The 13,268-nt window shown below is 46.6% G+C and overlaps 1 protein-coding gene across 10 annotated transcripts in view; it reads right to left on the bottom strand.

Annotated features, from left to right (window-relative positions):
• Nucleotides 1-13,268, bottom strand: part of ST3GAL3 (ST3 beta-galactoside alpha-2,3-sialyltransferase 3) — a 402,838-nt gene that overhangs the window by 91,849 nt on the left and 297,721 nt on the right. For all 10 annotated transcript variants that reach the window (XM_074961912.1, XM_074961917.1, XM_074961911.1 and 7 more), the window contains one exon: nucleotides 10,510-10,696. In XM_074961912.1, the coding sequence (XP_074818013.1) occupies nucleotides 10,510-10,696 (187 nt within the window). The remainder of the gene's footprint in view (nucleotides 1-10,509; nucleotides 10,697-13,268) is intronic.

A 13,268-nucleotide genomic window follows, 5' to 3' on the forward strand; every position in this document is an offset into this window, starting at 1 on the left:
CTGCTCAGAGCTTCACATGAGCTGGTTTATCTTCACTAACAACTGTCAGAGACTAGAACGTAGGCAATAGAGTGGGTGTGTACTTGGAATGGGTGGGCTGAGAACGCTGAGCCTACGGAGAGCCACAGATGAGGAATTCAGGACTCATGTTCTGAGGCCAGCTTCCTTTTCTCAGAGGAGAACACGCTCCCCTCCCAGGGAGACACCAGCAGCACTGGGAGCAGCCAGGCAGATAAATGAAGACGGGCCATATGGCTACCTCAGCATTTCTTACAGCAAACTGGAGATGTAGCTCTAACTCCTGTCCTGTAGCTTTTGGTCTTCTGAGGCAGAGCAAGCCCTACGAACTGCTCCGACAGCCCTCGCTATACAAGTAATCTGTGAAGCCCGCCAAGGAACACACGTATTTCAGGCATAAATCATCCAATCTCTATTCCTTTCTGAATTAACATCTGTCATCATGACACCGGTCCAAATGACTGAAATCTGGATTGTATTAACCACCACACAGCTTGGATAAATATTTCTTGTTCAGACTTTTTTGGTGTACAGAACGCAAATGCAGAGAGCAAAACTGCTGGAGCCGCGTGAGGGAGTCTCTTTTCAGACTGAGATATAGCACAGGCACTGGCAAAACCAAAATCAAGTAACAACAACAAATTTCCCAGGAAACATGAATTACTAAATAAAATCGAAGTTTCTTCCTCTTCTCTGACTCCTTTCCCTGCCCATGGGCAACAGTCACAGCTGACAGCCTCCCTGGCGCATGAAACACCATCCCCAACATACCAGTTTCACAAATAAGCCCCCCCCCCCCCCGAAGCTTCTCCCAGAGTGGGACGAGCCACAGGCCAGGCCAAGGGGCTGCTGCCACACTGCACGGTGTTATGGCTCAGGGATGCTATCCTAAGGGGAAATCTGTGTGATTTCTTTTAAATTGTGGCTCAGTCTCTCCAAGTATTCCATGGAGGCCCCATCACTTAGGACAGCAGCTCTCAACCTTTCCAGACGACTGTCCCCCTTTTCGGAGTCTGATTTGTCTTGAGTACCCCAAGTTTCACCTCGCTTAAAAATGACTTGCTTACAAAATCAGACATAAAAATACAAAAGTGTCACAGCACGCTAGTACTGAAAATGGCATACTTTCTCATTTTTACCAAATAATTATAAAATAAATCAACTGGAATGTAACTATTGTCCTTACATTTCAGCGTATAGTACATAGAGCAGAATAAACAACTCATTGTCTGTATGAAATTTTAGTTTGTACTGACTTCGCTAGTGCTTTTTATGTAGCCTGTTGTAAAACTAGGCAGCTATCTGGATGAGTTGACTTACACCTTGGAAGACCTCTGCGTACCCCAGAGGTACACGTACCCTTGGTTGAGAACTGCTGCCTTAGGACATTTAATAGATTCTAAGGCCAAAAGGGACCGTTATGACCATCTAGTCTGACCTCCCGCAAAGCACAGGCCAGAAGATCTAACCCAGTGATTTCCCCACCGAGCCCATAACCGATAAATCCCTCCCATCCCATAATATGAGAATGTGTCACTGGATTAAGTTAACAGCAGGTGAATTAAGAACAAAGGGTAAAAACACTTCCTAATGTGGGAGTCATGGCTGTAGAGGACAGACAGACAAACAGCTACGCAGACTGAATTATAAAAAGAACCTTGAGTGATAAGGGCTCCAGGAAACTTCATGCCTCAGGATGCTGTGGTCCTGAATCTCTTCCCCATGTGCAATACAGCTGCTGTCCAGGTTCACTATAATTTTCTGCATTTAAAACGTCAGGGCTTGTACATACACTACCACTTATGTCGATATAACTTATGTCGCTCTGGGGTGTGAATAAGCCACCCCCCCAAGCGACATTAGTCACACCGACCTAACAGCTGGTGTGGACAGCACTATGTCAGTGGGCGAGCTCTCCCTCATCGGCATAGAGCATCTTCACCGTCTTCACCGGACGTGCTATAGCTGCCTGAGTGCAGCCACGCTGCTGTAGCACCCCCCAGATTTGAAAGGTGAGCTGTGGAGGGTGTTTTCTTTGGTTCACGTTTAACACTTCAGCTGCCCTGAGTCTGGCACTGCAATACTTTGAGACAAGGACTGTCGGGTTCTCTTTCACTGTTGCTCCTGGGAGTGCTTCCAAATCCTGTGGGTGGAAATGATCTTCTGTAGCTTGCTGCGCTCCTGGAAATACCACAACCTGAAGAGGGTTTTGCTGACCCAGGCATGTTGCAAGCCTCCTTGTGCATACAAACTGTCTTAGTCACCAGCAATGCCTTCCCAGTGCACTCCCCTAAGGACACAGTTTGCGAAGGGGTTTTCAGTGGAAAGGTTCCTGCTTACAGGCACAACCTCTAAGTACATTTCCCAAATCAACCACCTCCCCTCAATAACAACACACCCCGGAGCCCAGGGCCTGTCCTCTCCCATTGGACAGTTACCCCAGAACAGGCAGATGTAGTGTGGGGTGTAACGCTGCACGTGGGCTTGTTCAGAGTCCTGTAGCCTCTCGTGCCTGCTCTTCACATCGGAGATGATCACCAACAACGGGGGAGGGACCCACCTGTACACAGTTCCAACAACACTCCACTCACACCCTGATTTTAAAAGCTACTTTCCAAACTCCAGCTTCTTGTGTTGGATAAACTGGTCCCATGTTTCTTGTCAGAACAGCTCTTGGCCTCTGCCGACCAGGGCTTTATCCCAAAGCCTAGCTTCACTCAAGAGAGACCCTCAGAAAAACTCTGCTAACTGCAGCACATAGGAATTTTTTAAATTTAAAAATAGGTTTAAGGGCAGCGCCCGAGAGGTTGGAAAGCACAGTAACTGCGGAGAGATTCCAAGACTTGATTACCCAGCTCAGGAAGCTGCAGCAATTGCTTTAGTGTCGTCTTTGAAATTCAGGGGGAACTACAGGGTCCAGCTGCAGTGTCCTAAGTCCAACAAATAGCTGAAGAGCACCCCCACCTGGCTGAGCATCACCAGGCACGAGCCTCTCCGATAAATCAAAGCTGCGGGGCTGACTTTGATGTCTCCCACTGAGCATCTCACCTGTCTGTTCAGAGGGAGAGACACATTACCTGTTTGCTTTACAATTTTAATGAGAACAAACCTAACAGGCAGCAAGTGGGAAACAGCAAAGGAGCCAAGGAAAAGCGTGCGCCAAGAGAAGACAGCCATTGCACACACTCGATACTGGAAGTGCACTAGTGCTGGAGCAGTCAGCAGTAGAGAGAGGGCGCCCGCCCAGGGCTGTTAGGCTCCAATGACAGCAAAGGTTACGCCTAGGCACAGAACGGTGAAGCCTTTGTTCAGCCCGCCACCTCACATACCTCCACTCCCTACTCCCTGACTCTGCAGGGCACAGGAGAGAAAGGAGCAGTGTGCAGAAGGTGTGTCCAAAGAAACAAACAGAGACTTTGAGTTGATGCCAATGCTATCAGTAAAGGAAAACAAGGGGAATACCTACCTTCAAGCAGCACTCTGTCCAAAAGCCACATAAACAGATCAGGGGCTATTCCAGACCAGGTGAGGGAGCTAGCAGAGAATGCCCTCCCACCATCACCCCCGGTATACTGAGGGAACAATGCTGATCTCAATTGTGGCACTTGGGGATCCCGAATGGGACCCAGGTACGCCATGATATAAGCAATACTAGCCAGAGCCAAGAGAGCCTCTTCTGTACTGTGCCACTCAGTGGCTCGTTTGCAGCTGACACGAGAATCACATCACCAATCCCAGGCGGCACCCATCAGCACCTCAGGAAGCTATTCACCGGGAGTGCTACAGCCTGAAAGTAGGACCTTGCACCCTCACCTGGGACAATTCAGCTGCACAGACACTGGTCCATTTCCAAAGAGACCTCTTGGGACAGCAACATTTAGTCTTCACCTCTGACTGTTTGAACTGTCCCTGGTAACCTGACTGGTCAAAGATCTGGAGGCATAAGAGTAACACACAGGTGGGGAATCTCTGGGCTTTCCCTCTCTGCTCTTGGACTCACCTTCCATCCCTCTAATGAAGCAGTTTCCTCTTCAGTGCACATCAGAGAAAATCTTTTAATCCTACAGAATCAGCTGCTGCTTTGGCCCAACTAGGTGGTTTCCCAGCTTTTCCCAGAGGTGTGAGATAGCATATGATGGAGGCTCTCAAACAAACCCTATCAGTCAGAGATCAGAAACGTGCAATGTAGTAAGGAGCAGCAAAGTTATCAGTCAACCCCAGCAAGCAGGTAATATGGCAGGGCTACCAAACAAGGGAAGAAGGGAACCTCCAGAAAAAGCGCTCAGATAGTCTGTCTTCTTGTAGCACTGAGGAGTCCGGCTATGGTGTGGCATGATAAATCCAGCCAGGGAGCCAGGCACTTACCAACTCTATATTCAGCTGCGATCACGAACAGCCTACTGACTAAACACACAAACGTGGCTCTGAAATAGGAATCTCAAGAGTATTTATTTCAAGTGAAAAGGAAACCAAAGTCCTCCTCCACTACTGGTTCCCAAAGTCCTCAGCACCAAGACGTGGTGGGAGGGGAAACGTTCCACTTCAAAGGAGAGAGATGCATTTGAATGTCCCTCATCCATGGGCATTACTCAGAGATCAACCTTATTGAATCCCTACAGGTGACAGGCGGCAGATGCACGTCAGGGTTAGAAGGGGCAGAGTATATCCCTGCCTGTTGTTGCAGTGCTGATACTTGCTGGAGAACAGCTGCACCTGGCTCCCTCTCCCTCTTGTCATTGCACAGTGCAGTGTGCCAGACAGACATGCCTATACAATGGGCAAAAACCTGAACTTGGCCTCACTTGCAAGCAGGCTCACTCACCTCCAGACTTTTACTATCAAAGAATTTCCTGATGCCTCAGGCACTTACTCCACAAGCTGCTCCTTCTGTGCTTCAGGTTGCAGCTGGAAGTGTTAGCATGGTTATTACTACAAGAGAAGGAAGTCTGGAAGCTGCCAATTTCCAGTGAAACCTTTGCCCTCACTTGGCTTCTTTACCACCATGTGCCAAATGTTGAGGGAAGAGAGCCTACTCAGTCTGTTGATGTTGATTTGCAGTAAGTCTTGGAACCCTGGGGAAGTTCCTGACGACTGGAATGAAAGCTCATGTTATTCCAATTCTTAGAAAGGGTAAATGGAATGAGCAGAGTAATTACAGGTCTGTCAGTCTGACATTGATCCCAGGCAAGATAACAGAGCAGCATACACAGGACTCGGTTAATAAAGAACTAAAGGAGGGTAACAATTAATATCAACATGAGTTTATGGAAAATAGATCCTCTCAAACTAATTTGATATCTTTTTTTGATGAGAATACAAGATTTGTTGATAATCATAACAGTGTTGATGTAATAGACTCCTGTGAGACATTTCAGTTGTGACCACACAACATTTTGATTAAAAAACTACCATGGCACACGTTAAATGGATTAAAAGTTGGCTGACTGGTAGGTCTCAACATTTAATCGTACACAGGGAAATCATCAGAAATCAGTGGGTTTCTAGTGGGATCCTGCAGGGGTTGGTTCTTGGTGCTAGGCTATTTAACATTTTTGTCAATGAGCTGGAAGAAAAAGAAATCATCCCTGAGAAAGTTTGCAGATGACACAAAAATTGGGAGAGTGGTAAATAATGAAGAGGACACTGATACAAAGTGATCTGGATTGCTTGGTAAACTGGGTGCAAGCACGCAGTATGTGTTTTAGTGCAGCTAAATGTAAACGTACACATCTAGGAACAAAGAATATAGGCCATACATACAGGAGGGGGGACTCTATCCTGTGAAGCAGGGACTTGGAAAAAGATTTGGCAGGTCATGGTGGACAATCAGCTGAACATGAGCTGCCAGTGCGACACTGTGGCCAAAAGGGCTATTTTACCTCTGTATTTGTCATTGGTGCTTCCACTGCTGGAATCCTGTACCCATTTCTGGTGTCCACAATTCAAGACAGATGTTAATAAATTGGAGAGGGTTCAGAGAAGAGCCACGAGACTGACTAAAGGATTAGAAAACTTGCCTTATAGTGACAGACTCAAGGAGCTCAATCTATTTAGCTTAATGAAAAGCAGTGTAAGGAGTAATTTGATCACAGTCCATAAATAGTTAAATGGGGAACAAACATTTGACAGTGGGCTCTCCAGTCTAGCAGAGAAAGGTCTAACATGATCCAATGGCTGGAAGTTGAAGCTAGACAAATTCAGACTGGAAATAAGGTGTACATTTTTAACAGTGAGGGTAAATAACAATTGGAACAATGTATCAAGGGTCATGATGGATTCTCCAACACTGTCATTTTAAAATCAAGACTGGATGTTTTTCTGAAAGATCTGCTCTAGGAATCATTTTGGGGAAGTTCTCTGGCCTGTGCTATGCAGGTGGTCAGACTAGGTGACCGCAGTGGTCCCTTCCGGCCTTGGGATCTATGAATGTATGAAATGCAGTAACTTGTTCTGACGAAATGATGCACAAAGAACTATCTTTGATTCAGCCCCAACTCCATTCCCTTATATAACTAGTTTGCATAAGGGTGCGCACATGCTGGTCTGGTGGTTTCAGGAACTGTCTGCTCTGAACATAGTATACATAATCTTTCATTTTCTGATTTGTTATTCTGTTTGTTTGGCTTTTTTTGGCTGACTAGAGCAGGCGTGCCACTTGGCCACCTCCTGGCCAGAACAACTATCCAACCAACAGTTACTTTTCAGTAACTGGTTCCTGGAGATGTGTGGTCCACATGGATTTTGATTCTGGTGGAATGAGATTCTGGTGTGAGATCAGCATCTTTTGAAGAGCAGTGTCTGTTGGAACCACGCCTGTGCCCTGGGTGCCCACATCCCCTCTCACTTAAGGGTATAAAAAGTGGAGTAAGCTCAACTACCCCTCAGTCCCTTCACTGAGACAGAATCCAGATGATACAGGCCTCTGTAGTAGCAAGGAAGGGACAGTCATGGAACACATACAGTCGGACACCCATTTGGATAGTCTTTGGGTGAGCACAGGTTGACCCATCATCCTGTCAACAAAGGCCAGTAACAGCCTGGGAAAGTTTCTGAAGGGTCTTGCCCTCTCCAGATAGTAGGAGAAGGACCTCACAAAATTGAGGGTGTGAAGTTTAGCTTCCCCTTTGCTAATGTGAGGCTTAGGAAAGAAAACTGGCAGATGGATTACTTAGTTCAAGTGAAAATTAGAAACAACTCTAAGATCTCACCAAACATCTTTTGTTCCAGGAGCCTGAGGCATGTGAGGCTCTAAATGAGGTCTTCAGGTGTGTCTGGAGTTGACTGACAGGGTTCAGTATCGAGTGGTACTTTTGCTGCGGTAGGTAAACTCTTGCTGCTTTGGAATCTAACACTGCTCCTATGAACGCTATCCTCTGAGTAGGAGTAAGAACAGGCACCTCTGCTCACTGAGACCCAGAGCAGCGAAGAGCACTAGAGTTACTTGGCTGGAGCTGTTCATTTGTTCAGGTGACTGCCCTCGAATATGCCAGCTGGCGAGGTCTGGGTATACATGTATCCTTTGTCTCTGCAGGAGGGCTGCCATGGCCCAGCAGGCACTTGGGTAAGATATTAGGAAAAACTTTTTCACTAAGAGGGTGGTGAAACACTGGAATGCATTACCTAGGGAGGTGGTAGAATCTCCTTCCTTAGAGGTTTTTAAGGTCAGGCTTGACAAAGCCCTGGCTGGGATGATTTAACTGGGAATTGGTCCTGCTTCGAGCAGGGGGTTGGACTAGATGACCTTCTGGGGTCCCTTCCAACCCTGATATTCTATGATTCTATGATTCTAAGTACTCTGGGAGCCGTGGAGGGAAGCACTCTGGACTGATAGTGGGACTTCCCCACCAGGAACCTGAGGTATTTCCTGTGAGCTGGGTGACTAGCTGTATGGAAACAGGCATCTTGCAAGTCGAGAGGCATGAACTGTCCTGAGGATCGACAGTGGCGATTATGGATGCTAGAGTCACCATCCTGAATTTGAAACAAAGGGGGTTTGTTGAGACATTAAAGGTCCAGAATGGGGCGCCCCCTCTTTCTTGTCTGGGATCAGGAAATAATGTGAATAAACCTCCCTGGCCCTGGAACTCCCAGGGGGCACTCCGAATTGCAGACAGGAGTTTACTTTCTTCCTTAGCCATGTCCTGTGAGATTGGCTCCTGAGGAGGGACAGGGAAGGGGGCAGGGAGGAACTGGATAGAGTACTCCTAGTCTATCACCTCCAGGACCAACCGGTCAGATGTTATTTGGTTCCAGGTGTCCCAAAACCAGAGAGAGAGCTGCCAAAGAGGCGCAAGGGGGTAGGATGGAGCCAATGGTTCTATATGGCTCTTGACCATAGCGTTAAATCTGCTGATCAGAGGTCAGCACAGACTATGTGGCAGAAGAGAGGGGAGAGGGTCTCCTTCTCAGGAGCTATCTTTGCCTTGGCTGTGCTGATGACTCTGTTGGCTATAACAGTAAGAGGCAGCCACGGATGGTAAAAAGGATCTGATATGATGGCTGGGCCAGGTCTTCCCTTTATGGCCTGGGGTGGGAAGGGGACAAGAGCATCCAGGACACAGGGGTGGCCCCAGATACTGATATTCAACAGCATCTGATCTCAGGTGCCAGGCATCATAAGTGGAATCCACATGGTCAATCACTTGAAGAAGAGAATATTGTTGCTCTGGCCTCCCCTCCCCATTTCTGAAGATTCTGATCTAACGCTCCACACCATGTGCTGGCGTATCAATTCTCAAGCAGCTGAAGAAAGAACATCAGGACTAAGCGCATGAAATGTGATACAGAGCAGCCTGCGAAGGTGGCACGTCAGACAAAATAGCTCAATCCCTCTGTGGAAGCTGGTTTCCACACAGATCCCCCACCTCTCTTCTCAGACTTCTGTGTGTGGTTTCATAGAGTTTAAGGCCAGAAGGGACCATTAGATCATCTGGTCTGACCTCCTGTATATCACGGGCCATTACTTTTCCATGCAGTTACCCCTGTATTGGCCCAAAAACTTGTGTTTGGCTACAGCATTCTTTCCAGAAAGGTATCAGTCTGGATTTGAAGACATCAAGAGATGGAGAATCCACCACTTCCCGTGCTAACTTGCTCTAGTGGTTAATCACCCAAACTGTTAAAAATCTGTGTTTTATTTCTAATTTGAATTTTTCTGGCTTAACTTCCAGCCATTGGTTCCTGTTTCTTGCCTGTGATATATAGGAGGTCAGGTGAGACGCTGTAACGGTCCAGTTTGGCCTTAAACTCTATGAATCCATGAAATACATTAAAATCAATACTCGCCCTTTCACATAATTTGGGATCGGTATACAATTAAATTCACTGTTTGTAACAAGATTCATAAGATTAATAGTGAGACGCATTCAAGGGGCATAAACTCTGGCAAGTCAACCACTGATGAGTGGTAACAGTTAATTTAGACCCCGTCATTCTGTTTGGAAAAATAATCCCAAATATACATACAAAATGACAGGGTCTAAATAAGCTCTTACCCACTCATGAGAGAGACCCTGGAGTCACGGTGGATAGTTTTCTGAAAACATTCGCTCAATGTGCAGCGGCCGTCGAACAAGCGAACAGAGTGCTAGGAACCATTAGGAAAGGGACAGAGAATACAACAGAAAATATCACAGTGCCACTGTATAAATCTCTGGTACGCCCACATCTTGAATACTGCGTGCAGTTCTGGTTGTCCCATCTCAAAAAATATACATTAGAATTGGAGAAGGTGCAGAGAAGAGCAACAAAAATGATTCAGGGCATGGAACAGCTTCCTTGTGAGGAGAGATTAAAAAGACTGGGACTGTTCAGTTTAGAAGTTAAACTGTTAAGAGACAACTAAGGGGGATAGGACAGAGGTCTGTAAAATCATGACTGGTGGAGAGAAAGTGACTAGGGAAGTTTTAATGACCCTTTCACATAACACAAGGACTAGGCGTCACCCAATGAAATTAATAAGCAGAAGGTTTAAAACAAACAAAAGGAAATATTTCTTCACACAACACACAGTCAACCTGTGGAAATCGTTGCCATGGAATGTTGTGGAGGCCAAAAGTAGAACTGGGTTCAGAAAAGAATTAGGTAAATTCATGGAGGACAGGTCCATCAAAGGCTATTAGCTAAGATGGGCAGGGATGCAACTCCATACTCCAGGTTTCCCTAAACCTCCAACTGCTGGAAGCATCTAGCACTGGCCACTGTCAGAGACAGGATTCTGGGCTAGATGGACTTTTGCTCTGACCCAGTATGGCCATTCTTATGGTGTGAGCCCAGATTATACAGGGGCAGCCAGATCCACTGAGCTGGCATTACAAAGCGTATTCCATTAAAAACGGGGTCCATGGAAGTGACAGACCATCCAATGAAATGCAGACACCTGGGCAGGGACAGACAGAGAAACCGGGCCCAGATCCAAATGCTGTCGGTAAAATCATGACATACTAATATTTCCCCACCCCATCCACCTAAGCAACACAGACCAAGTCTTACCACTTTCTCCTTGTAAACAATGTATTTGAGCCACTTGAAATCCTGCCACTTGAATCCAGCCAGAACAAAGAAGGAGTCCTTCTCATACTGCTCCAGTTTCTGGATGGCCCCTTCAGGGTATGTGATCCGCAGCGTTGTCTTGCCACCCACATCCTTCTCAAAACCCTTCACTGGAGCAGAGTTCAGCCTGTTGGGTGACAAGAGGATAAACTACCAGAGACTCTCATTTACATTCACATATGGTTGGTGAGGTAGCAACCATTGGGCAGTGATTTCCTTGACCACAAAACCCAGCACTATGCCTAACCACAGCCATAGCTTATTGTTATCAGTCAGGTTCATTATGAAGCAATTCCAGTCAAGGCAATGTAAAACACTTGATTTAAGAAACCAAAAAACAGCTCCAATGATTTAAATCAGGCTAGGGCTTTGGAAAACTAATTGGAAAATTTGTGCTCTTGAAATTTTAGACAAAAGATCATTATGGAGTAAATTATAAATAGTGTTGTTTTAAGAGCCACTACGGCTAAAGTGACTTATCTGAATTGCACAACACTGCTATAGACAACAAACAAAATACTGAGAATTAAGGCCCTGCAAACACTTAAGCAGGTGCATAACTTTACTCGCGTGAAGAGTCAAGTCAGTAGGACTATTCATATGCTTAAAGTGTTTACAGCATACGGGGCTTAGTCTGTACTATTAAAACTTTTCTCAGTAACACAAAATCTTTGTCACTTTAAAACAAAATTCCTACAGTATTAACAGTAAAAAGTTATTAAGACTTTTAAGAAATTAAAGTTATTGGGAACTTCTTATACACAGGCCAAAAATTTCAAAACTCAATCACTTGATTTAAGAAATCAAGTCCATACTTGGGCACGTAAGGGTGGAATTTTCAAAAGCCCCATCTGACTTTGGTGCAGAGTCCCAGTGACTTCAGGCTGTGTTCCCGGTGGAGGAGCAGAGCCTGGTTCCATTATTGCTGTTTTCTTGACTTGGAACCCTCGGGATCCCCCTTCCAGGCCTGGACCTGGCTGCCCCACCCACTACTCAGTACCTCCCCTCACTCCCTCTCCCGCTAAGCTTCTGCCCTCTCATTCACAGGGAGCTTCCGCCTCCCCTGATCCTCGCTCTTTAAAATGTAAATCTTATTTCCAGTCTGAATTTGTCTAGCTTCAAATTCCAGCCAGCTCACACAGGGACTGTCTTTATTTCATGGATATGCACCCCCTAGATGACGGGGCTCCAATCCCTGACTGAAGCCTCCAAATGCTACCATAAACCAAACTGTCAATATTATCCCATGGAGGAGCCCCTGGAGGTGCCCAGGCTTTAAAGGAGGCACTTCTGCACTGAACAGCGTGTGGGGATTGCCCCCGTCAGTTGAGTGTCATAGTTCAGACCAGCTCATACTCCTCTTTTCATGGAGCACCAAGTGGCGCTAGCCTGGGATTGCCGGGGCAAGTCTGCCTTTGTTTTTGCCTCAGAAAAACTGGTGCAAGCCCTGTGAGGAGTCAATCAGAACCCCACTATGTGACTGGGCCCCTGCATTATCTGCTAGCTGCACCAATGGATTCTCTATATTTCTCTGCTGCAGAGATCCACCTCCTAGCTCCCAGGTCTAGTTCCTGCAAAGCCTGCTAATGCAGCCAAGCAGCCCAGAACGAATGCACCTCTCCTTCCCCGGACTTCCATGGGACTCAAGCAAGCAGGTGGAGACATTTAAGACGATGTCTGCTCTCACTCGCTCACTCACACAGCTGAGCACCTGGCTTCACTTAACCTTTAAGGTTGCCTTTTCACTTCCTATCCCAGCTCCCTGCCAGCACAGATGCTCAGATACCACCCTCCTCATCCCAGGCCACAGACTAGCTTCAGATTTACTGATGTGAGGAGAAGGGTCATGTTGGGTGTGGAAACGACCCACTACAGGAAACCCTTCCAGTTATTAGCAATAGGAATAGGTTTATTTTTGCCAGACCACTGAACTCCTCATTGAGTTTCTCATTTTGAAATTAAATTGGAGGTAGTTTGGATTTAAATCTAAGTGGGTGGCTTAGTGCAAAGAATTGAAGCCTTTCCTCCTCCTGCTTTCTGAGCAGAGGCGGAGTCCCTGGAGGGGCCCTACGAGAACAGTGCAGCCCAAAGGAACAGTAATCACAAGACCATCGCAAAGAATTAAGCACATACTGCCAGGGGGTGCGAGGCGGAAAAGATTTATCCCACTCGGAGCACTTTTCCCAGTGTCCAGGGCAAGGGAGGGGAGAAGTGAGCAGCTTCTGCCGCAGACTCTCTTCTCTTGGGCAGGACACAGCTATGCTCCTGCCTTGCTCTGAAGCGGTAGGTCCTGGACAACGCCGTGAACGTGTGTATGACAGTACCTGGCCTATGGAATCTAACTAGGAGCAGCTCTGTAATAGCAGCTAATTCAATAGTTTTCAGAGTAACAGCCGTGTTAGTCTGTATTCACAAAAAGAAAAGGAGTACTTGTGGCACCTTAGAGACTAACCAATTTATTTGAGCATGAGCTTTCGTGAGCTACAGCATGCTCAAATAAATTGGTTAGTCTCTAAGGTGCCACAAGTACTCCTTTTCTTAATTCAATAGTATTGATGCACACGCACTGCGGGCATCATGGAAGAGGAGACTCTTCGGGAAGAACTGCAGTAAGGAGAGGGTCACAGCTTGAATGATGGAAGGGACAGCATGGAGGCACTTGTGACAAACTACCTTCCCCGTCAAGACCACCATGAACA

This window comes from Natator depressus, chromosome 8, assembly GCF_965152275.1.
Source record: "Natator depressus isolate rNatDep1 chromosome 8, rNatDep2.hap1, whole genome shotgun sequence".
Lineage (NCBI taxonomy): Eukaryota > Metazoa > Chordata > Testudines > Cheloniidae > Natator > Natator depressus.